Genomic DNA, 25,213 nt, shown 5'->3' with positions numbered 1-25,213 from the left:
GACTGATGTTTGTTAATAATTTATTAATGGCATAGTACCAATACATCTCTTAATATTGACAATCATCACAAATAACGTGTAAAGTGGGTGTACACCGCGTACAAAAGGCGCGAAATGTTTAATAAATGTCCCTTTTCTTTTTTTTTCTTCTATGATGTCCTATGCTAATGATCATTGGGATCAAATCGCGATGAAATCAGATATGTAGAAATTGTTTCTTTTCTGTCGAGTGTGTTGTAAAAAAGTGTACGTATATAAGCAATAGCGCTAATAGTGGATTGTGTCCGTTGCGACGCACAAGTCCCGAAACTTTCGCAACGCGTGCGTCTCACTGCGCGTACACGAGAAGATGACCAACATTTACTCTTATCCTTCTTGAGGAGATTCACACTTTGCGAAACCGAAGAGAAATCGTAACGTATCGTGGCGCAATAAAATCTAACTTATCCGTAAATCTAAAATATCCGCTAAAATATTCGCGAATATATCTAGCGCATTTTTCTTAACATTATGAAATTTTAACTTTTTAAAAATATATATTAAATAATTAAATATAATGCTGTTTTTTAAGGTTCAAAACCGACTGTCCCAGCAGTAATGTATCTAAAGAGAAAACCGCAGAAATGAGAAATTGTATAGAGCACAAGGGTGTGTCGCGTGACTTTCAGCTCGACATGAGAGACGAAGGAAATTCCTCGTTCGCGCAATCTACTATTATTGCACGCGACAGTACTAGTCACACGGTTTAAAATGGGAAAGACCATCTGCTTTACATGTTTACATAGATATTTAGTCGGGCTATTGGTCGGCGTATGTACCTTAGCAATTTTCGAAAATGTTTTCCCCTTACTTTTTGCACTTATCGCGACGCATGGTAAACACAAACCTGTTTTTGCAACAGGATTTTATAATTTCGCTTGAGAATTCTTTATATTCGCAAATTAAAGTCTAACTCCGGCTTTGATCTCTGGCTTTGAAACATTTTAAAAATCGCTAATTTTAATTATCTCAGTGTATTGTATACTGTAATTACATAGCTTCACATTGTGCGAATAGAATTCATCATACACAATAAAAATTAAATCTAAATTGAAAATTTTATATGATAAATTAAAATAGAATAAAAAATAAACTTTTATATCCAAATGAAAGAAATTGGAATAATTTTCCGCTTGTGTGTAAATCAATGAAGATAAACAAAAGTTAAGTATTAAGTCGAGTTAGACTTCAATATGCAGTTTAGAACTGTGTACGAAAAATGGCTTCAGGATTAACATTTCATTTTCTGTCGTCTCCCATATATAATAAGCTCGTTATACTCCTTTTTTTGGTATAATAATCGGTATCCTGCATATAAATATATAATACACCAATTGCGCAATACAGGTGAGGCTGCGCCCTTAAAATAAGCGGAGTATTAGACAATTATTGCATAAATCAGTGAGCGAGTGGTCCGCACCGGATATCTCGACCCAGCTACTGGATAGGGGCGAGCAAGAAACGTTTTTTCAATCTACTGCTACAAGAAACTATACTGTCGTCACACTGAAAGTATGCAGCACGTTGTCTACTCGCCGTGAAATAAAGTGCAACGAAGCGCGCGCGTGTCCAGCGGGTCATTCGCTACGTTCGATTGACCCGTCATCGATCGCGATCGCGAGACCGCCGTTGCCGAAGGGGACGGTAATTTTGCCGGCGATCAGACCGCGTAATCGGCCGTCGATTCCTTCTTATTAACGTTACGCGAATATCATTTTTGTAGAATCAAAGCCGCCTGGCGTCCAACGCCTTGTTGAGGTCACTGACTAGCATGCCGAGGATGGGTCTGTGCTCGGAGTTATATCGGAACACCGAGTCCAAGAATTTGGGGTACGCCAGGAAGTCGAACACCTGGTCGCAACGCTGCGACGACTTGTCCGTGAGGTGCGGCTTTATCAGCTGCTGCAGCAACGTTCGGCAACGTTCCATCGAGCCCGTCAGGTACTCCTGGTCGTAACTGTAATCCACCTCGTAGAACGACACGACAGTCATCGCCACTGTCCCCAGAGCCTCCCGGATCTCCTCCAGCTTCTCGGCGTCGTTCGGACGAAATTGATGACTGCGCTGCACGAGTCCGATCTACGAATCGCGTTTTATAAGTTAATTTATGCGTCCAATTTCAACTCAATGTATATATCAACCGTATGAATTAATACAATATTATTAATTATACGCTTAATTTATATTGTAATATATGTATATCGATATAGGCTGCGGTCCAGAATAATAATATTATCATGAAATGTTCTATAATAATCGGCTATTTATGGCTGCGGTCCACTTGACGCTACAAATGCTTTGAAGCGTCCTTCTTCTCCTTCTTTCTTCATTAAAAGAAAGGAGAAGAGAAATACTTGGAAGCATTTTTAGCGTCGAGTGGACCGCAGCCATAAATAGCCGATTATTATAGAACATTTAATGATAATATTATTATTCCGGTCTTATTATTACATACGAACGAGGTAATTTCAAAGTAAAAGAGGTAAAATTTTCAAAATATATCTTCATTAAAAACTAAATATATTTATTCATATATCAATCAAATGATGCGAGTATTAATTATTGAAGACACAATTTTGAACAGCTTATTGAATATTATCTCAATTATTTTGAATTCAAGCTGCTTTTTTTATAATTTTAATTCGTGATATCACTAAGTTTAGAATATTCAAGTTTGCCCAAGCAAATAACAGCTTCTTTTGACGTTCTTCTTTAATCGGTTCTTTAATCGGCTTGAAACTCATTGCAGAATCTATCGTCGAAATTAATGTCTGCATTCTGGAATACTTCATGTATACCTTGATGGACAATTTGATGATGTTCTTAAGGACCTTCTCGGGCTCCTTCTTGTCCAAGTGCGGATTGCTCTTGGCGACGCTCTCCATCAATTTGTACAGATTATCGAGCAACGACGTCGTGGCGTCGTCGATGAAGAGCGACCGGCCTGCATTGGTGGACACTATGCGTCCGAGAAGCTTCTTCTGGGCGCGCAATCCTAAATCCCGAGTGCGACTTACGTTCCCGCCACCGGCATTATACGATCCACCGCCTCCGCCCCCGCCGCCGCCACTTCCGATTGTGTTTGCCGACTGCATCACTGCAATATATTTTCGCACAGTGAACGACCGCCGCTCGTGTGCATTGTGCACGTACGCCCGCGTTCTCGCTTTTATTTCGCGGTAAATGTGAGTCGTGCGACCACGAGCTTTATTCGAGGCGAAACTCACGTTCGATAAAAGTCCCTCGAGTCGTAAATATCGCAGGTAACAAGTTTTCCTTGTAATCGTATCTTTATTTAGCGTCACGTCTAATATTGGAAATGTAAATAATCGGTATTTATAGCCCGATTTATATCAATTTAATATCAATTTTACACATTTTGCATTTCTCCAACATAAATTTAATATTTTAGAATGTGTTGTATAACATGTCGTGCGTTACGTAATGTACAAGATTGCGCTTAATATAAGTGAGCTGTAACGTTTCGTCAGCGCTAAATACGTAATAAAAAAAAAAAATACGAGTTGCTTCCTTAAACGGTTTAACAACTCATCATAATCGCGGGAACAAAAGAATTGCACGTTCGAATGTGGCACAAAAGTAGAAAGTCTAACAACTTAGGGAGACGGAACGTTACAATTTCAGAGCCTCCTGACTCTCCTGAGAACGGCGCGAAAGCGGCTGTGCGTCTCTCGACGAGGCCTCATCACGACGATAAGTCTCGGTGTGCGTAGATATACACGCACGTTTCTGTTTCGCAGACTTCGTACGATGAACTCACCACCATCGGGCATCGGTAGACCACCGTTTCCTCCGGAATCGTGATAGCGGGACGGCAAATTAAACAAAGAAGCGGCGAACTGTGTGCGTGTGTGAATAATGGGTCCGGCAAACTCAGGCAAACGTAACTAAAATAAACCAAGGGTTAAACGGTCGAGCCGTTAAACGATCACATGCGTGACACAAATGTTCGTGGGTTCATGGATGTGCGCGAGACACGATGAACGGCCGGCGTATCTCCTCGCTACCTTGATTGCAGTCGGTGACGGCCACTAAGTGATAGAGCAACCAGCTCTGCAATTCCATCACGGCTGTGCCCCACGCCACCTGCGAAAAGAGAGACTTACAGAAACATTTGTAAATACTTGTAAATACATATATAAGATGCTAATAGTAAGAAGATTTCACGAGAAGATTGCGTTTCCGAGGAAGTTACACAGAATCTCTCGCTGAAGTTTCCATCGCGGAGTTTGTCGCAAAAATAGGTATAAATGATAACGATATAATAAAATTACTGTACAAATTAATTTCCATTTAACTATACAGTTGATTTATATTACAATATAAATAGAGTAGAGAGAAAGTCGAAGTTTTACTGACTTTATAAAAGGCATTATATGGAAAAAATATCGACATAATTATCGTAGGATTGTCGTCGCTTATAAATTTCTTCCAATCGAATTTCTCGCAAAAATAGATATAAATAATAATGACATAATAAAATTACTACACTGTACAAATTAATTAATTTCCATTTAATTATACAGTTGACTTATATATATTATAATATAGAGTAGAGAGAAAATAAAAATCTTGCTGACTTGAGAGAAGGCATTACAAAGAAAATATCGACATAATTATCGTAGGAATTGCCGTTATAAATTTCTTTAAATTAAATTTCCCACGGAAATGTTTCGTACATAGTGACATAACAGCCAATGTCGCAATTTCCTTATCCGTACAATCGCTCGTGTTTGTGAAACAAAACGCGAGCAATATACATTTGCCCGAAATGCATTCAGCGAATCGTTGCCCGATTCTTCGGATGGCAAAGCCACCACAAAGCCGGTTGAGATAAAGTTAATTACGCTTCGTTGCCGAGTTAAAAGCATCATCAGAGATATAAATCGAACGGCTCGTAATCCGAATTCACATTCGTAATAAGAGAAACACGCTGTTCGACGGCGTGAGGATTTCGCGATGAAATAATATAGATTCCCAAAAAAATGAACATTTTTACAGATATACATTTTTCTACCTGCTTAAAAAGATCAACGGAGAGATAGCCTTTATGTTTACCTCGTCCCTCGTAAATGTCTCGTAAATGCCACCTACAGCCTTTTACATTTACAATACTATCAGCCTTGACACAGATAGAGGCTCTTTCAAAGGATAACTTCGGTGATACGACGCTATAGCTGCTTTTTATGTGACACTTTTTAAACGCGAGATCGCTCTTTACGTCCTGCACAAATTATCGTTTATAGATGTACGTAAAAATATTTTCAAACCTTGCCGAGTATATCCCGTCGTAAAATTTCGCGTTTTTAGATCTCTAACTCGTGCATTCCGTTTTCAGGAATTCGCGTTGAAAGGAATTCGCGTCGTGACGCGTGTGATCGAGAGGGGGCCTCTCTCCCTCACTCGTACAATTCGTCTTAACGAGTGCGAACGATCCTAATGCTGGAAATGAAATGTAATGCGAGCCGACGACATCCGCGTCGCACGCTATCATTCGCCTCTACACACACGCGCGCGCGCGTACACACGGGCGCACAATATAAGGCACTATACCTTTGCCAGAGTTGGATCGATTTGTAAGGAGCGTCAAGGCGAGCCAGAGACTCTCATATTCACCTTTGCACGGCCGAACTGACAGCGGGCAGCCGATTAAAACTACGAGCGATTCAAACCAGCCTTCCGTAAATTTAGATTTCGTCGCGCTTCAATAATATCAAATTCGATGAATCAAACTCCACGCGTAATGTTAATGTACACGGGAAAACTTGTCTCGGATATACATCGGAAAAAAAATTAAAAAGTTGAGAGGCTTGAAAAATATATAGCATTGGTGATAAAAGGGCGAGTCAGAAAAATGTTGGGTATTAATTATAAATTTCATCACAATGTATATACGTACGTTCGCTACAATATTTAATTTTTCGCGCACAGAATATCTGTGAAATTCGAAATATTATTTAAAACATGATGGCACACATATTATTCTACGAAGCCCGCTATATTCAAATCTTGAATAAGAATCAAAAGTTTTCATTCGATTTTGTCTCTTCTTGATATTTATTTTCATCGGAATTTCGGTTCAGCTTATCTGTTGCATATTTTTGCAAACAACAGCGGTCGCGCGTCTCTATCAAATTATTTTATTATCCAATTCATTCCTATTTGTAATAATTATCGAAATAAAAGAAAATTACAAGAACGATGATGCAAATACAAAAAAGCAAAATAAACTACTTACATAATCGCTAAAACATACTCGGATAAATCGTAAATAGGAACAATATAACTCCATTTTCATCAGAATACCCGATTGATGTCACGTTAATTCGCTTCGTTATTATTAAGTATCCACTTTTCCGATTCACAGAACCCGCTTGTTCCCGAATCCCGCCACTCGGTGGACGAAACCATAGGGTTAATGCGCGTGAGAGCGCGTTATGAATGATCGATCGCCGGGGGCACTTTCGCTCTCCCTCTCTCTCTCTCTCTCTCTTTCTCCTCTCTTGGCCTTTCCGCGGTCGTGTGAAAGGCTTTGTTTAGGCGCCCACGTCCCACGTCGGTGCTTTCGGGCACCTGTTTGTTGTCGCGTGCTCGTTCAGGCAACTTCAAACAACGCCGATCATCGCCAGCAGTAGATCGTTGCGTCGGACTGCGCAATTTCTCGGTGGAAAATACGCGTCGAAGTCGTCCCTGACACGGGGAAAATGTCCGCACGTGCGAAAGCGAAATTATATGCACGCGGCGGATCATCGACCGTTCGACGAAATGGAGGAAAATAATTTCTTTCTCTTTTTTTTCGTCAAACACGCGGTGATGATTTGCGATCGACAAATACGCCGCGTGTGTTTGCGCTAAATTCTCGATAAAAGAGAGAACATGTAATATTTCAGAGATCTCTTCTTTTTCCAGAAAGAAAGAAATAATTTCATTTCGCTGAAAAAAATAACGTTTTACGAGACACCACCGAACAGCGTTTATTGGATTTCTTTTAATTTTTATATACGGAAATATATATCGTTCGCGGTAAATATTTGCGGAGACAACTTTCCTGGTGGATTCGAGAGATCCCGAAAAACATTCACCGTCTCTTTTTTATTTCTAACTTTTTTATTTCACCGACGCGACGACGGCAGGGGAAAAAACCGTTTCTCCGCGCGCTAAGCAGTGCCGGTTGTTTCGTATAGTGTCGAATAATTAACTCGAATAAAGTGGAATCTCTCGCTAGCCATTTCTTTTCCCCGCATGCATCATTCAAGACCGTCCATCAAGTGGGCTTGTCTTCGGAATATTCGATCGGTAGCTATAAATAACCACGTGTATCTCCCGTGATTGATTCGATTTACCATCCCCGTGCCACGACTATACGGCTTTGATTCGATATGTACATGTCGTTTTCCGTGAAACACAGCATTCCACGAGAGGATCCTATATCCGCGCGCTTCATAGAAATCAATTGACCGACACTCGGATTCTCGTAAACCGTATTCGCAGTATGATATGAACAATTCTTGGAATACTGCGCGGAAGAGTCCGCAAACATATCCGATTAATTTGAAATCGAATCTCTCTTCACAAAAGTCCCTTTATCTCTATACCTATAATACAATTATACATTCATTTAAATTATCGTAAAATTGATAGTGTTAACAGAATTAATGGCGTTATCCATAATTTTCAACAAACATATTCTTTGAAGTTCTCGCCAGAAAATTGATTTCATATAAACTGAGCCGTGTATTTTAACAACGCGAACAACGATTATTGTAATCACAATTTGATTTAAAATAACGCCGATGGTATGCGTGTATAAAATTCGTTTGTAAGACAAATTCTTGCTTTATCCCTTTATCTCGCTCGCGGATTTATTCTCTCAGAATGGATCTATCGTTAAAGCTCATGGAAATGGAGTTATTCCCGAGAAAACGCGCCGCGATCCACTGGATCCACTATATTTTCCCGTATGTACCGAGCATCGAGAATCGCGCTTCCGTCCAAACCTGCACGGTAGTTTCAGAGTGTCTACGACGGTATACTCGGGGAGCGACTTGTCGCGAAACAATGCCGCCGTAAATAAACTGATAGCCGGGGGGCAAACGTAATTATCGGTTCTCCGGTATAATATACACACGCGCGCCCGCGTTTCGAATATCGTTGATATATACGTGTATCGATGCCGCGATACCACTTCGCTTTTCCTCCTCAGGAAGGGCAGGGTTTAAACGTTTACGTCAACGCCGGGTAAACGTTTCACGTCGACGTCATTGCAGCGAGGACTTCGCCCTGCTCGTTAGGCGCGGATCTCGTGGAGAGTCAGAGACAAAGAGAGAAAGACGTAGAGAGAGAGAGACTCGTCCGTAAAATTATTTTACCTCCGTCCTCCGTCGCGACACACGTGTGCTAATAACGCGCGTATCCAAATACGGACATGCACGTGCGCCGCGAGAGAGACGGCATGCACAACGACGGACACGTGGCGTTTTCTCTTGGCGACACACGGCGTAATTCAAGTATACGACGGAGCGTTTACAGTCGTGAAGTTTCGCGGACGAATCTGCGGGGACCCGTCATTTCTAAAATTAGTCGCCGGCATATTTATCTGCCTCCCATTATCGCAACGAGGCCTCGAAGGACACGAACGCCCGCGAAGCGACTAACAATCAACATTTTCCGATATCCGTAAATTTAGCACGGCCGTTTAACGGGAAACGTCGCCGGTGCCGACGGATCGGCTTTTCCGCGAGAGTGAAACGGATATGTCGATACTCGGCTCTGGCAGGGTTAATCAGGGTGACGGGGGGCGACACGGGGGCAAACGGTACGACGGCGGCGGCACCGCTTCTCCGATGATCGTCGTTGTAAACCTGTTTAAAGGTGGAAATTGCCTCTCTCGCAAAAATCTCGCGAAGATACTGAAAAGCAACAGATATTTATATGTATATTGTTGAAAAGCGTATCGCGTTATCATATTTATTCTGGTCTCGCAAGTATTCTTTTATTAAGCATAAAATATACTTAATAATATTCCTAAGGTTGTTTACTGGGAATTTACGACTCGGCGCGTAATAAAGTCATCGTAAAATGTATATTTCAGTAATTTACGGCCATCAAGTTTATCAAGCCGTTATACATTTAACCTTGGAAAAAGCTGAAATAATAAGAAATGAGAGAAATAATGTTAGTCCAATATTAATAAGATATCAGAAAATAGCGAAACGTAACAATAATTATGAAAGATTCACGTAATTGCTTACAGTTCGGAAAAAGTACGGAGGAACATTGATTGTCGCAAGATAATCTGTCTTCTTTATTTAAATCGCGACTTAGAAATCAAATTGTCGATCGATTATCATAATCAACGAACTACGCGGAAGAAAGTTTCTCTTTAATCGTGATTTTTTCAGAAAACTGCAAGCTCCAGCGACCTTGTTCGATTGTCTCTTTTCTCTCTTTCTCACACGTAATAGAATTCGTGTACACGTGCACAAATTCCCGAGCAATCTTTCGAACGACTTCGATATATATTCCGCCAGTCGCGCGATATAATTACTTTAACGTCCCAGTGAAACAGATCGAACGTCAGGTTAATTAGCAAAGTTTACCTGGCCGCGGCGCGGCGCGGTGCGAAGTTTCTTCGCTCCGTTTCCTCGCGCTCGAAACTTTTCCACGCGGGAAAAATCGATCGTAGACGGGGAGAGAGACGTCGCGCGAGAGAACCGAGACCATTCGTAATGTTTACGGCGCGGCGCAATACACTCCGCAGGCCAGAACCCAGAACCCCTCCGTCGCTCGACCCGGGGCTCGCTTTCTTTTTCGCGTTCCCCAAGATGCAGCTGTCGCACACCACCCGACAGCTGTGCGTGCGACCGGCAGCACGCGTTACCCCTCCTCTCGTTAAATTGAGCATCTTCTCGCTCGGGAGTCGGGATAACCACCACCTGGCCCCCGGACTAATGTACGGAGCACTCGCACACGGGGCACTCGAGATAGCCCCTGCGCGTCTAGCACGTGGTCGTGGCGCGAGTTCCACGGGTTCGCTGAACAAGTTAGAAGACAAATTATGCCGCAAAAGCCCGTTGGTCTGTTAAAGGCTTCGTGAGATCGTTGCGAGACTCGCTGAGACTCCATCCAGAAATAGTTAGGATAATACGAGCTGATTTGCTGTCGCGGAAGCAGATCCGCTGGTTTTATAGAGTTATCTTGATCGATCATCTTGATCATCGAGCAACTGATCGACAACGAGTTTCTCTTGGACGTTTTGAATTAAACATAGTGAAATTGATGGAGTTTCATGAAAATGAACTTTATAAACCGCTTTCTTAAATTACACATGAATTAATTACACGTGTTATTTTTTGCTACACGATGTAATTCCCCGCAGGCGCGAAACAACCCATATAAGTACGCGATGCTAACTGATGCGTGGATTTTTTAGAGAGGAAACAGGATGTGAAAATTATAGCAATTAGTTGAAGCATTATAAACGGAGCGCGCGCGGTTCTGAAAAAAAAAAACCTTAAAATATACGGCCAAATATGATTATCGCGTCAACGAAAAATAGGGACTTGATTTTAAGTATTGAACGCTACATTATAATATCGGAATAAAGATCATCTTCCGTTTCCGTTTCTCTAAAAATTGGTTTTCCGCTAATTCTTGTCGCCGAACGAAACGGAGCTCGACTAAAGTGCAACGAATGAAAAGCAGCAGCGATGTGCCAACTTCGATCGCGATAGCCTCGTTAATTTACCGTTGCGTCGGTCAAGTGTGCAGCTAATATAGATAATATTGTTGCACGCTTACGTTCCTTGTCGTAAGAAACTTCTCTCGAGAGATCGCTATAAATAAATCCCTTTATTCGCGAGTACGCACAGCGAAGGAGGTGTACGCGCCACGTGGTCGCACGTGCGAGAACACGGAAAAGATACGGGAGAAGGGAGAGAACCTCGGGGCCGAGGAGGGCGAGATACGGATGTCGGCCGATCGTTACGCCCGAAAAAGACAGATGCGATACATTATTTCCTTCCGCGAGCCGTGGCGAGCTTCCTCCTTCGACCGCACGAAAGTTACGAACGACCTCACAGGAAATTACGCCTACGAAGGACACGTGCGTGTCGCTAAAATGCGCGCGAATTTATTTCGTCTCCTTCACGCATCGAGGGTACAACATATGTATATGTCTAAAGAAAATATAAAACGACGAAAGTCTGAAATTTTTAGCTCTTAGGGTCACCTCAACCAAGCTCCGATTAACTTAATCGTTGATTAGTCCATTGGAAATGACCGATCGCATTTGCTCATTAAGCAGATTGACAAATTGGTCATTTCCAATAGACTAATCATCAACGATTAAGTTAATCGAAGTTTGGGATCGAAGTGGCCCTTAAAGGATGTACGAGCTTTGTTTTGCTTGAAGATTTTTAATTAAGCTCTCTAAATTAAGTGCAGATATCCGGAGACAGAAAGCGGAGTAGAGTATTAGGAAGAAACTATGTTCAAAGCGGTTTCGAATTAATTTTGCTTTAGTGAAAATGTTATACGTGTTCTCTATATACAGTTGCGTTCTAACGTTCCAATCCCTTTAACTCTAATATGCGCGAGCGTTTCATAATTTTCAAAAGAACCTGCTTAATTATTTTTCAAGCTTGAAATGTTTTATTAAATCTTTGCCGTAAAGCGGTTTGCGCATCCCGGATTAATTTGCACGTATATTCATTAAAATGCGGTAAAATATGCACGATCAAACAAAAATAGCTTAGCGTTTAAATATTAAAAGCCTCACTAATTAGCCTTTTGATTAAATTTTCATTAACATAATGTTGCGTTATACGAGGTATGGAATGGCATTATTAGTATACGCTACACCTTAGGACACCGTATATATTTCTATTAACTTCTCTTTCTCTCTTCCTCTCGTACGAAGGTGGACCGCGCCGGCCAAGGCTACCGATGATACGAATTCCACGCGTGTTTGAATAATAAAAAAAAAGCACGAACTCCATAAGGGAGAATGCAGATATATAACGTTACCTTGTCGTGGTAGGTTGCAATAATAAAAAAAAAAATTAACATGGCATCGCGGTTATGGAAATTACGTCGATCGGCGGAACAGATATAAGTCCAGGTATATCCGCATTATCTTGCAAATACACAGGAATTTCTTGCGTTTTATTTTTAGTATTCTATAAAGATTTCAGACCGCAATATTGTCCCGCAGTTCGAGGCTAAAATGTTACGCTAAACGTTAACAGTGCGCAAACAGTTGGAACGAGAAGCTTTAGAACGAATAGCGAATTCGATTCAACAACTTTAACTATAACAATAAGCTGGGCAAAGTTATATTAACACACATTGAAATTAATAAATAATAGATACATTAATTAACTTTTTGAGTAAAACAGTATAGTATAAATCCAATGTGGCAACGAAATATTCTAGCGTGTACCAGTTTCCGTGCGTGATTATTCTGAAAAATTAATTTAAATATTTTCGCAAGCTTGTTTGTTCCTGCAGAGAACAAAGAATATTATTTATACCTCTGTCCTGGCCAATTCTATAACGTTATTCGACGCGTTTTTTTCTTTCCGATGCCGATGTCAACCGCACGATTTGATTGATGATGTATCAGCGACGCAAAAAGACGAGTACGTTTAAACATACAGCGGGATCATGTATGACGAATAAAAACCGCAAAAACGTTCGCAAAACTACAGGATAAACATTCACGAACTTGTCATGTGAATGTACTCGCGATAATCACGCCTGTTGAAGATTATTCGCGACGAATCGCGACAATCTTCTTTCTTCGGCGGCTCTCTCTGTGTTCTTAACCCGTTTATTCCGCGAAAAAAAAGCAGAAACGCGAGAGAGAGACACACTCGGAAGGCGCAAAATTTGCGTTCGCATCGGGCCGTGGCGATTCGCCACACGTGCGTGTCTCGCGGAGTCTACATACGGCCGTTTAGCACGGTCGCGAGGGAAACGCAGCCGTCGACACGCGTGCGTTCGCGTACGCGCACATGTAGCCGCGTGGTATTATGAAAAACCGGTGCATCGCGTTCCTCCGCGCCGTAATTGGAAGCGGGCGCGGGCAATGCGCTAACAACAACCTCATTCATCGTGGCGATCACTCGTTAGCTTCTTCTATTTACGGCGCGCGCCCGTGCGCACTCGAAGAGCGCTCGCTCGCCCCGAACGTGTATATACGTCGCGTTTTAGATTTAACGTGTCGCGAAAATCCCGTTAATTGCACAAGTTTTTCTCTTATTAACTGCGAGGTTGTACGCGTTGTACGCGAGAATATTGAGTTATACGAGTTACGAGTGTAGCGATAGCTTGGGAGTAATATTAGGTTCTCTTTCGCGAATTAAATACGAAAATACGATTTAATTTCGTTGTACATTTAAATTATGTAAAATGTACTTTACTTTTTCAGAATTTTTATTTAATTAGCAAGATATTCGATATTGGAGATTTAATTGGGATGAATAATGGCGCAGCAAAAAATCGTTCTCGAAAAATATATTCGAATTGAATTAAAGTATCATACATTTAAATCTGTTATACACTGAGAAAAAAATATTTATTAGGTGGCTCCTAATAGCATTATTTACTTACTTTTTACACATATTTTTTTAGAATTAGATATTTTTATTTAATTAAATAATTTAATATTTAATAACTAATAAATATTTTTTGGGATTTTTTCTCAGTGTATCTATAAATTACAAGTCTTCATTCTTTTACTTTCAGATTCAATTAATAAGTCAACGTATGTATTAAATTATTATCAATGTTGTTTTAAAATAATACCCCAAGTTCTAACAGCAATAATTCATATGAGTTCTGTGCAGCAACAATTCATTAAACAAATTCCGAAAGATATGCAATGTGTCTCTCTACGTACGCTTTGTTTCAAATTATTTATCTTTGTATAGATATAAACAACTCCGAAACATTTTGCGCATTCCACGTTCTCAATATTTCGCCGATAACACGTGCACGTGTCCGCACTAATGAAATTCATGCACCGTGAACAGATTTCATGCTGTAACGACCATCGATTTTGTTCGCGAGACCACCGCGCTGCGCCGTCCGGAGCTCCTTTTTTTCAGGCGTTTATCTTGAATATAAATTATTGTGCTATATTGGCGTACACCACGGTTTTATATATCGATAGTTTTGGAAAAAAAAAAATACCGAATATTAATTCACACTCGCAACTGAGATCTTCGACGGTATCAATATTGTTCTACATTTTCGTTTATAAACTGTTATTATAAAAGTTAAAATTAGAATTAATTATAAAAATAAAAACTATTATTTGTCATAATAATAAGTTTTTTCTTTCAATACGAAACCGGCACGGTGTCTTCGTTACTCAACTGAACAAAAGTATCGTTGATTTTGACTATCTAAATGCGATACAACGCTAAAACTAGATTGCAATTCAAAACTGCTGATTGCAGTTTAAGTAAAACGTTTTGCGACTTGACGACTCGCGTATAACATAAAACACAGAAGAAAAAAAAGAATAAAACCAAGTGACGCGGCTGCAGCCAGGCCTAAGAATCGATTTCCTCGGTCTCGGTCAGCGCTAACTATAGTCAACTAACAAGTGTTCTCTTTTTTTTCATTATTATCAAGATTCTCAAATATAACGCTTTGTACAAAGAGAAAGAGAGAGAGAGAGAAAGAGGGAACGCGTGTAAGACACACCCTCATCTAACGAACACTTTCAACATTATACAATTAATTAGAGAAGATATATATATTTCGGTCGGGCTGGATCTTGATAGCCTTAATAATTGAAGTTTGTATACTTTTTCCACCTCAGTAAACTGCGCGCAGATTATTCGTCGGTCTTAAAATTCATATAGAAATATTATTGTTAAGCTATCGAGATCCAACCCGGCCGAAAATTGCATCTTCTCTAATTAATTAGGCCATCAAAGTCCAAACCGACCGAAAATAGCACCTTCTCTAATTAATTGTAAGATTTCACATCGGTTCTGTTTCACTTATTACTTCGCAGCATATTGTCGATTAATGATTTCAATTATTCGACTCTTTATATCTTCTATTCGAGTTCCAGCTGCGGAAAAATGATGAACAATCGGAGTCGAACTTGCTTAATCGATATTAGCGAAGTGTTAGCGAACGAAAGGCAGGTAGTTTTAGCCGTTGCACCCGACCGCGCGCTCCAATTAATGGCGCAACATTAAATCGCGACGAACAAGCGGCGCAATTAAGGCGGTTTCTCGCCGCCGTTGCGCAACGCATACGTTTCTCTTCCGCAACGTCGGATTACCCACCGCGTCCCGCCGGCTTTCTGCAATCTAATCTTCCGTTCGTTGTCATTACGTTTCCACGATAACGTAAACGGCACTAGGCGAATTTGCGGTAATCAGCAAAGAAGAGAGAACTCGCCCGCCAAGAAAACCGCCGGACGCCATCCACTTCGTTCTACTCCCTTTAGAGAATAGATCGGAATGGACTCTCAAAGATCGAGTCCCTTCAGTCCACTTCCGAATATACATAAATGCCGCTATATAAAATTTATCGCGTTAACGTTCGCGCTAACGTTTCTCGCTAATATGTATGCCGATTTGTAATTCGACATCGGTTGATTCGTAGCTCAACAAATTGATCGAATCACCTGCGTGTTTTCGCGATGTCGAAAGTTTTTCCATATCTGACTGAATTCCTCGAGTGTAGAAAACGGCTAATGACACATAGCATTTATGCATATATCCACCCGATGATCTGCAGTCAGATTATTTCCCAATAACGCTTTGACCTGCAAATTGCATGCCGATTGCATTTCTGATCGACGCGCGGCGCGGTTCTCTCTACAAGCGTAGAGTCGCTCTCCACACATATATATATACGGATAATCGTGATTCCGTAACTTTTATCGCTACACATTATCGCGTTCCACTAGATAATTTACCGTGACATCTCCCAGCGGTGATTCACGAAGCTATTAATCGTCATTTATCGTCGGGTCCTCGCGAGAACGATAGCTTTTACGTATTATTTAGCTCCAAAAGAGTGCGCAGGTAACGAAGAATATCGCGTATATAAAATTTGCCGGTGATCTATTTAATATGATAATGCACTCTCGGGTATTAAGGCCGAGCGAGGTAATTAAAATCGTTAAGTAAATAGAGCGACGTGTAATGTTCGTCCGACAGTAAATTTAACAATTATTGCAAAATCGTAAAAAAATGTGACAAATATTTTTTAATACTCATCATATATAAAGGCGCTACAATTATTGAATCGTTGAAAGCTCACGACAATTGGGGAAAACCCGTCCAACAAAAAAAATTTTATATCAGTAACAATCCTGCGTATACTATATCGCGACGCTACCCAGAAGTCAATAATTCCATTTCAATTTGCGACATAGCACTGAAATGATACTAAAGTTAACTCGAAGAATAAATGAGATTCGAAGTCGCTGGCGAAATGGCGACGCGGAAAAACCGCCGGGGGGGAAACGAACGCCTTTAATGTCTCTCCGACTACGACTGGCTGTCGAAACGTCGGAAACCACAGAAATCGAAATGCGATAAATTCCTGCTACTCGGTATAAAAGCGCAATGTCAACATGTGTTTAATTTTTCGCGGCGGAAACAGAATAAATTGCAAAGATTTTATACATCCAATCCGGAATGTATTTTCTGTCGTGATATTATCATTGCTCGACTGTATGCGTTATCACACGTGTATCGTTGTATTGAATACTGAAAAGAGAAGTAAAATTGAAAAACAGAAATCGGCTCGACGCCGGGCCTTTCGCGCGGCAAACCAACGATGGGATTTTGCCAGCCGCTCTCACGCAATCTCAGCCGCGTTTCTTTCATAATTCACCAGAAAAGAGCTCTCGACTCGAGTAGTTTCCCTAAAGCGCCAAAGAGGTAATCCGCGCAGATGAAATTCGCCTCGGCGAACGAGGGAAGGGGGGGGGGGCTTTAATCGAGATGGTATTAAGGAGAGGAGACGGACGTTGATCTCGATGATGGAGCTAAAAATTTCGCCGTATAATATATCTCGGGGCACGGTCTTCTCCGCCGGGCGAGTTTTCTATTCTCTCTTCTCAGCCTTTTATCTTCAATTCCATCTCCCGAGACTTTTCCCAGGCAATTTCTCGCGTGTTATATTTATGAATAGACGTGTTACGTCCCGCCGAGAGCGCAGCCGAGCGTGTCTCGCCGCCGAGAAATTCACGTTGACGAATCAGACCCGGAAGTGGCGGCGCGTGACAAATGAGTCACTCTAATCATCATCGCGCTACCTAATCCCTCGGTGGCGAAGGATCAATTTCGTAAATTTCGGAGTGCGCATTGCGACACGATTCATACGAAATAAATTCGTACACGCCGCATTCTTTTTTTTTTTATTAATAAAAATAAGACATTTTGCGAAGACGGCGCGAATAAATTTGGTTTTTATTTTTATTTCAGTTTGAAATTAAATAACGCCAGTTGGATAAAGGGTGAACGCGCTATTATCCCGCGCAGTCAGTCGAGAAAGAGAGAGAGTGATCGACGGGCTGGGAAAAGAAGACCGCCGAGGCGCCCGCGATCCCGCACGCAACGGCGCGCGGCGGTCCGGTCAATTTGAATGTCGTCGCGCCGAGTACTAACCTCTGCCGATGCTGGGGGCCGCGGGAGCGCGACCCGACTCGCGAAGGGGATGAAATTTCTCCACGGGCGCGAGACGCCGCGCGCGCCGTCGGGCTCCGGCGTCGTCCTCGGGACCGCTTCCGTGTTTCACTGATTCGCGCGGCAACGCGCGCGCGAAGGGAGAGAGAGAAAAATAGATTTCGCACGGTCGACACGGTTCGCGAGACGCGGGAATACTGCGTCGAGTCGCGGCACTCGCGGCGACGATGGTGAGCACATCCGTCCCGCTGCACGGCCGAACGACGTCTGCCCGGTGCCCGGTCTGCCGCCAGTGCCGTGTGATGTGCGCGAGCCCAATCCGGTTGTTGCCATAGCACCGACCCACGTGATTGGCGGAGGCGCGCCGAGGGCGGCGCTTAGCGCGAGGTGCACTTATCTACACTTTTAAGAGCGCCGCACCGCGAGAAACGAAATTCCTCGATATCATAAATAACAAAAATGACGTTTACCGAAAATAAAAGCTCCTTTTTCTACGGATTATTAAATTGGAACCTTTGTAAAATGTCATGCCTTTGTTCATGTACAATGTGATATCTGTATTTTCGTCGCCTCGTCGGCGTCGGCCTCGTCATTTGCACTCTTCTTGCACTTTTTTTAGTTGAATCGAATGACATGGGATCACTAAACATGGCGGCCACTCAAGCGCACGTCATACAAGTTTGAGTGTTTGAACAGATACGGCTTTGCTATTCGTGCGTATCTCGAGATAATCGAATAATTATAAGATTATTCGCGTATCAGGTATATCATATAGGAGCATTGATGTGTTTGCTAATAAATATACACTTCAAATAATGAAAAATGAGAAATATTATAAATCAACAATATAAAAATATATATAGAGCAATTAATTTGGGATCGCAAATTTTAACAAATATACTTTTTCTCTTTTGAGAATTTCTTGTATTTATTTTACATTTATATTCGCATTCTGCGAAATAAATCCTGCACTTCTAAAAATATATAATCTTTGTTCCTTCAACTTATTCCCTTTTTCTTCACATTTTTCACACACAAGTTGTGATTATTAAAAATAATTACTTTACAGATATGTGAATAACAGGAATGTATTTGTACATTCAATGTATTATGCCCTTGTAAATTATATTATGTCGCTGTACATATCTAAATGCATCGTCGAGCATGTTTCTGCTGTCACTCTAGCCCCGTCAGTTTAACCCTGAATCTTTTCCTGCAGCAGCTTCTCAAGCTTGCGCACGTCAATGGCGAATTTGCGAATGCCTTCGCTTAACTTATCGGTCGCCATTTGGTCTTCGTTTAAAAGCCATCTAAATTCGGCCTCGTCCAAGCTAATCTTTTGAAGGTCACACTTCTTCGCCGATTCCACACTCAGTACCTTGCGCACGGGCTCGTCGCTCTCCTCCAATTCTTCCAATAACTTAGGACTTATAGTAAGGAAATCACAGCCGGCGAGTTCCCTAATTTCACCTAATTATCAAAATATTTAAATCAAAAGAATAGCAACGTCAGCTGAATAATGATATTTATGTTATTTATATATATTTATTTTTATCCCGTACTTTATAATCTATATTTAAATAATAATTTGTATCATAAAACTATAAAATATTATATATGAATCATGATACTTACCGACGTTTCTGAACGAGGCACCCATCACGACCGTTTTGTAATCAAACTTCTTATAATAATTGTAAATTTGCGTTACAGAAACAACGCCCGGGTCCTCCTTTGCTTTATAAGACTTTTTATCTGTATTTGCCACGTACCTAAACAAAATTCCTTATCTTTACTCTTGCACAAATTTATAAACAAATGAGATTGTGACACTCACCAGTCGAGGATTCGTCCAACAAACGGCGAAATGAGAGTAACTCCAGCTTCCGCGCAGGCAACGGCCTGACCAAAGGAGAACAGCAGCGTCAGATTGCAATGAATTCCATATTCTTCCTCCAATTCTCTAAAAAAAATTTATCGATGATTAACGAGGGCATGTTCATTAATTAAATATAGGATGCGTATTTTAATTTAATTTCTTATTTACTTCGCCGCTTGGATGCCTTCCCAGGTCGACGCAAGCTTAATCAAGACGCGTTCCTTGCTCACTCCGAGCTCTTCGTACAGAGCGATCAATCTTTTCGCCTTCTCGATACTGGCTTCCTTATTGAAGGACAATCTGGCGTCCACTTCTGTGGAAACTCTCCCGGGTATTATATTTAAGATCTCTTTGCCGAAGAAAACACAGGTGATATCGAGGGCTGCTTCAACTTGCTCGGCTAAAGTACTGAAAAATAGAAGCTCTACGTTAAACAATATTTAAATTATCATGTATAATTTTTAATATTGTGCTTATTTAATCTTGACAACATCGCAAGAAGACTAATAGATTTAACAATATAAGTTAATCACGTCATAATAAATATACTTACGACCCGGACTGTTTGCCGCATTCCACGGCCTTCTCAATTAAATGAGCGTACTTCTTTTGATTAGCGGCAGCGAGGATCAACGAGGGATTCGTCGTTGCGTCTGTGGGCTTAAATTGCTCCATAGCTGTAAGAAAAATAATAATATAATACCGTTAATATATAATGAACGTTAATATTAATGCTCATCATTTGCAATGTTCGTGATTATTTCCATTTTATTTTATTTCGATTACTCCACATTTATATATTCGTTATTATTTGACAATTAAACAATTTGTTCAATTGCTTTCGCTCGATACGCCTCTATCAAGGATAGGAGTGATAAATATTCTATTCTTAGAGGTCAACAAGCCGGGGTCGCGATATTTCGTATGTGCACTGATATCCGTGTCTTATTATCAGTTGCACAGATACGTAGATCTGTCCAACATCGTTCGATTTTTCGAACACGATCTATCGGAGGATATCCGCCGTGAAATCGCGATAACAATTTCTCAAATTCGAAAGGAATAAATTAAGCTCGCGTGTTACGTGTTAAGGTGAAGGCAAGAATGCGTTATCGTTAATCAAGTCATCGCGCGTTAATCAAATCAATACGCCGCGTTATCGTCACTACAACGAAGCGTGGACAACTCAGGCGTGAGAAAAACTCCTTTAGTTTCAAGATAGCGCATCAGCATATGCACGCGTGTATTATTAATGAGCTACTTTTAATCAAAATCACGTTGACAAAAATGTGTATATATATAAGGTGTTCTAAAAGTCGCGCAAGTTTTAATATTTAATAGTAGCAATATTTAATAATGACGCTCGAGTTGGGCAACAAGATAAAAAAAAATCCTGAAAGTTTTAATATTTAAAAGTAGTAATATTTAATATTGTTTTTAATATTCAATAATAGCGCAAAGATAATGACGCACAAGTTGGACTGTAAAAAAATATCCTAAAAGTGGGACAAGTTTTAATATTTTAATAGTATAAATGCCAAGATAATGAATGACGCTCGAGTTGAACAAGAGGATTAAAACAATTTCGGCGAATCGTACAATAAAACACAACAATAGCGATATTTTAAGATAATTGATCGGCACATCGATTATACTCTTTCGTAACGATCGTGTGATCTTCTATTTTACATAAGCACCATCGTGTATTGTTTCTATGACTGTTTCTTTCTTTCGGAAGAAGAATTTTTAAATATTCAAAATTAATAATTTCGAAAATAAAAATTATTATATCACCCCTTCTTAGTAGTCGCGATAATTTCATATCGCGTAAATGATATCGAAATATATATGTACAAGAAAAAACGGATGAAGAAATCTCTCGTATATCTTCAAAAATAATCAAGTTGAAAGAAGAAAGAAAAAAACGAAAACCTTGTAATCATTCATGGTTCGAACAAGAGATCACGTGGTTTGACGCGCTTGAAAAAAAGTGCAAGCGTAGCAAGACCCTCCCCTCCACTCTTTCCCCGACCCCCCGTCGCTTTGCCGACCCCCTCCCTTCCCGCCGACGTGACCGTCGTCGGGTTCGGGGTTATCCGCCGTCGCCACCGAGATCGAATTCGAATTTCAACGGGTTTTACCTTGAAAGTCGCCGGTGTCGGCGACCACCGTGGTGAGGTCCTTCAGCTGGTTCAACGAGCTCATGATCTTCGTCTTCTTCGACTGAGGCTCGCTCATGGTCGCCGTAGGTATTTATGCTCGCGCGCGCCTCGAAGATGAGAACTGAACTTTCGGGTGTCTCACTCGCGCGGGTGCTCCGTAAGCACTGATATCTCATCGTGTGTCGTAATGACGACTCCGTCGTACGCGGCGATTGGCCGTTCGATAGAGAGTTTCCGGAGCGGGTTCCGAAAGACTCGCGCCACCGACACGTTCAATCGGCACGCTCGAGAGGGAAAGGGTCTCGTCGAATGAAATACGCGATTCCGCGGCCGAACCTCGACGATAGGCCGCGGCCAACCGCTCGGCAAACTTGCGCGAAAGTCAAGAGTGCGCGCGCGATACGAAACGATTGTTAAACTCGGAACTTGAGATAAAATAAAAAACAGCAATTGTTCGATTATAACCGATTTGCACGAACGCGAAAATAAATGACAAACTCCACAAGCGTCCCATTAGTGTAACTGAATTCGATTGATAAGTCAATTAAAAAAAATTGATCTAGTTATGTGATCGTAAAGTATCATAAAATAATTATTAAAACATAAAAAAATAGCGTTAAAGTATTTTGAATGTGACGTGAAACTTGACGGCATAATTTCACCAGACATTTTTTAGATTTTATCTTCATACGTTAGTTGGAAGTATAGTTTTATTCGTTTTATTGATTTAATTTATAGTTTTATATTTATTTACCTCGTGATTACTTAGCAAATATTTTAAAAGTTGGAAGAAGCTTGTTTTCTGGAAAAAAAGATACTGGTTTATACGAGGAAATTCTCATAAAAACTGTATTTATTAAAATCTATTTAAATTAAGTACATAGTGCGAGTATAGTTACTTACTGGCCTATAAATACATTTTTGATCAAACGTACAGAAATGCGTCTTGAAGCTATATAAAAATAAATTCGAATAGTGTCATCGTGTTTCTATCTATAACGAACAGGTAAAACTATTACGGGGCGTAATTTCGTTTTATCTCTATATGTCACGTTTGCTATTCTTAACTTCTTGATTTCGAGATTATCACAAGGTAATTCAGAATCAGAGTCGGATATAAGAACACGATTGCGCTCGTGATTCTTTCGTATGTACAACGTAACGATTCTCTCGTGCCTTTTCAGAAGACTCATGACCGATTATTTTTTTCAAAAATAGCATTTGCTAGATTTCTATAAATATAATTTCTTTCTATTTAAATGCATTAATTCTTTTCATTAATGCACTTAAATTGCTTCTACTTTTGATAAGTATTTAAAAGTCCGTATCAATTCAATATATTAGTCAATAAGAATTTGAGGAAAACTTATGAAATCGAGTATTACTTCGTTGAAAATAATCTCGTACTTCCCCTACTATCAGACTTTCTCAGCGGACGTATGCTTATCGAGGGCCGCGGGTTTCGGCTGATGGCTGTAGAGGAAAATCGAACAGATGACGAGGAGCGCGCCCAGAGTAAACTGGAACGACAGATGAAAGTCGAACAGATAAATGGAAGCTATGCAGGAAATTATGATAGCCAGGGACGTGGCGAATCCTTTCAGTATGTTGTCAGCGTATTTGACTACCATGGCTACGATCAGTCCACCACCCGCTTGTAGGACCACCAGGTAGCAAATGAACAGGTCGTAGCCGAAGAAGAAGCCCTGCTTGCGCATGAGATGACCGTCGTGTAGAAAACATGTGCCTAGGCCGAACGGTATGGACAACACGCTCAGTTGCACGTTTCGCATCCACACGGAAATGTCAGAGCCCTTGAGTATCTTCTCGAAGTAAATTCCCGCGAAGCCAGACAGGAAACACGCGCTTAAAGCGGCGGAAAAACCCAGCCAATGGTTTTGTTCGATGCCCGAGGGTAACGGCGCTTTCACACTTTGCGCCAATTGTACCAGGACCACTCCGACGACCAAGAGCACGAGAGCACCCCACTGGGTAGAGTGTAAAGATCTACGTAATATCGTCACTGCGAAGAAGGCCGTCGTCAAAATTTTCAACTGATAGGTCACCTGAAGAATATAACATTCATTTCAAATACTGTCGTTATAAAGTTGTTGTACATTAATCAATATCTGTTAATTTGTGCTAATTGGTATTCTTCTACATTTTTCAGAACGAGACAAAACATTTAGCAAGACTGTCTTACCTGATGTGTGGCTGCATCCAAATTCGATGCAGAAACATAAAGTAAATTGTTCTGAATAATGTATAGAAGGGATGGCACGCAAACTTTCAAGGTGTCGATAGGTTGCTTCACGATTGTCATGTGTAACGCTTTGTAAAATTTCTCAAAGCTTCCCTCTTCGATATATACTAATACAAGGCAGGTAAGCAACTTGACTGCTTCAGCCATCACAACAGCTAGGAAAGAAAAGTCATATTGTTATCTTTATTACATTGAATGTAATAAAGATTTTCTGTGTTAAGATACTGACGATATTAGTAATACTGATTGTATTATTTCTAACACAGTTTATATTTACCAGTGGAAGAGAGGAACATATCCCCTGCTCTGGTACGGGAATATCGCATGCTGAGGCCAACCATGGCATTTTGAAGCGTGAGAGTAACCAAGCTCACGTACTTCAATGTTTGTCCAGTTCCTGTAACGTACACATATATGTCAGAGCGTCGTTCATAAATATTCATTAACGTATACATAATATTAATTATATACTGACTTTGCGAAGTCTTGTTCATGTTGGTAAGGTCCGTTGAACTTCTTTAAGATAACTTGTAGTAGGTATTGTTTCATAAGCTACATTTTTCCTAGAATCATAAGAAGTGCATGTTAATTTTCCATTTAAAAAATATTTCATTATCTTTCTTTCCTCTGCCTTTCACATACGTATAACGGTCAGTTTCTAGTCTAAAGCCATGAATAGAAGGAAGAAAAATGTGTAATACATCTAGGTATAGAATATTAACTACTTTTGAGATATAAAATTAATTGGCAAGAATGAAAGTGATGAGAAACAATTATGTGATTCATAATCTGCAGAAGAAAAGTGATAAGAGACAACAGAGTATTTCGCAATATAGGGGTGTCACATATGTTTCACAACACAGAATGTTGTCGTCAGTTTACAAAATACATTATCGGATAAAGATAATTAAAATAGAAATTATTTTTTAATTATACACTGCATTTATTTGTATACATGTCATATTGACATTTGGCACTGTGACAACCAGTCGTGCGAGTTTTGACAAACTAGTCGAAAAATCAAGAGGATCGTCTTGAAGATCCACTAAGAAAATGTTAAAAAGCTATAACGCGTAAAGTGGAGCAGCTGATTAGCTTTCGAAATAATACTTATAAAAGGTATGCACCTTTCTCGGAATTTTTGTACACGTTGAACTGACACGTTGAACATTCGTACTTC

The 25,213-nt window shown here is 40.6% G+C and overlaps 3 protein-coding genes across 8 annotated transcripts; all 3 read right to left on the bottom strand.

The window, feature by feature from the left end:
• Positions 1–3: 3 nt before the first annotated feature.
• LOC112452553 (tumor necrosis factor alpha-induced protein 8-like protein) lies at positions 4–18,004 on the bottom strand. Of its 3 annotated transcripts, none has more exons than XM_025012834.1 (4): positions 17,712–18,004; positions 4,068–4,146; positions 2,838–3,136; positions 4–2,118 (listed from the first exon to the last, which is right to left on the bottom strand). In XM_025012834.1, exons 2-4 carry the CDS (start codon positions 4,123–4,125, stop codon positions 1,765–1,767), a joined length of 711 nt encoding a protein of 236 aa, XP_024868602.1. In that variant the 5' UTR covers positions 4,126–4,146; positions 17,712–18,004; the 3' UTR covers positions 4–1,764. The 3 variants fall into 3 exon arrangements, with proteins under 3 accessions (XP_024868602.1, XP_024868611.1, XP_024868618.1); XM_025012843.1 differs by having other exon boundaries at positions 3,821–4,146; positions 17,712–17,732; XM_025012850.1 differs by lacking the exon at positions 17,712–18,004 and adding an exon at positions 3,821–3,947 and having other exon boundaries at positions 4,068–4,148.
• Positions 18,005–18,740: 736 nt separating this feature from the next.
• On the bottom strand, positions 18,741–21,950 carry LOC112452466 (probable transaldolase). The gene is made up of 6 exons (XM_025012697.1): positions 21,750–21,950; positions 20,162–20,285; positions 19,777–20,016; positions 19,567–19,692; positions 19,365–19,501; positions 18,741–19,199 (listed from the first exon to the last, which is right to left on the bottom strand). Exons 1-6 carry the CDS (start codon positions 21,844–21,846, stop codon positions 18,925–18,927), a joined length of 999 nt encoding a protein of 332 aa, XP_024868465.1. The 5' UTR covers positions 21,847–21,950; the 3' UTR covers positions 18,741–18,924.
• A 655-nt stretch (positions 21,951–22,605) lies between these two features.
• Positions 22,606–25,213, bottom strand: LOC112452385 (UDP-galactose/UDP-N-acetylglucosamine transporter srf-3). Of its 4 annotated transcripts, none has more exons than XM_025012575.1 (5): positions 25,161–25,213; positions 24,509–24,596; positions 24,311–24,430; positions 23,974–24,188; positions 22,606–23,836 (listed from the first exon to the last, which is right to left on the bottom strand). In XM_025012575.1, the coding sequence occupies exons 2-5, from the start codon at positions 24,525–24,527 to the stop codon at positions 23,189–23,191; spliced, it is 1,002 nt and encodes a 333-aa protein (XP_024868343.1). In that variant the 5' UTR covers positions 24,528–24,596; positions 25,161–25,213; the 3' UTR covers positions 22,606–23,188. The 4 variants fall into 4 exon arrangements, with proteins under 4 accessions (XP_024868343.1, XP_024868351.1, XP_024868357.1 ...); XM_025012583.1 differs by lacking the exon at positions 25,161–25,213 and adding an exon at positions 24,970–25,148; XM_025012589.1 differs by lacking the exon at positions 25,161–25,213 and adding an exon at positions 24,989–25,148.

The sequence above is a fragment of the Temnothorax curvispinosus genome, unplaced genomic scaffold, assembly GCF_003070985.1.
Source record: "Temnothorax curvispinosus isolate PA1 unplaced genomic scaffold, ASM307098v1 QBEX01000304.1, whole genome shotgun sequence".
NCBI classification, from domain to species: domain Eukaryota; kingdom Metazoa; phylum Arthropoda; class Insecta; order Hymenoptera; family Formicidae; genus Temnothorax; species Temnothorax curvispinosus.
The sequence above is the reverse complement of the archived record's forward strand: the minus strand, read 5'-3'. Positions and strand labels throughout refer to the sequence as shown.

Bases quoted from the DNA above. Each gene is read 5' to 3' on its own strand.
- LOC112452553 (XM_025012834.1), bottom strand. From the start codon at position 4,125: ATGGAATTGCAGAGCTGGTTGCTCTATCACTTAGTGGCCGTCACCGAC. The intron at 3,137-4,067 runs GTAGCGAGGAGA...AATATATTGCAG, and splicing joins CGTCACCGACTGCAATCAAG to TGATGCAGTCGGCAAACACA. The intron at 2,119-2,837 runs GTATACATGAAG...CGCGATTCGTAG, and splicing joins TCATCAAATTGTCCATCAAG to ATCGGACTCGTGCAGCGCAG.
- LOC112452466 (XM_025012697.1), bottom strand. From the start codon at position 21,846: ATGAGCGAGCCTCAGTCGAAGAAGACGAAGATCATGAGCTCGTTGAAC. The intron at 20,286-21,749 runs GTAAAACCCGTT...TTTTTCTTACAG, and splicing joins CGACACCGGCGACTTTCAAG to CTATGGAGCAATTTAAGCCC. The intron at 19,502-19,566 runs GTGAGTGTCACA...AATTTTGTTTAG, and splicing joins GTTGGACGAATCCTCGACTG to GTACGTGGCAAATACAGATA.
- LOC112452385 (XM_025012575.1), bottom strand. The intron at 24,189-24,310 runs GTAAATATAAAC...TTTCTTTCCTAG, and splicing joins TATGTTCCTCTCTTCCACTG to CTGTTGTGATGGCTGAAGCA. The intron at 23,837-23,973 runs GTAAGACAGTCT...TATATTCTTCAG, and splicing joins TGGATGCAGCCACACATCAG to GTGACCTATCAGTTGAAAAT.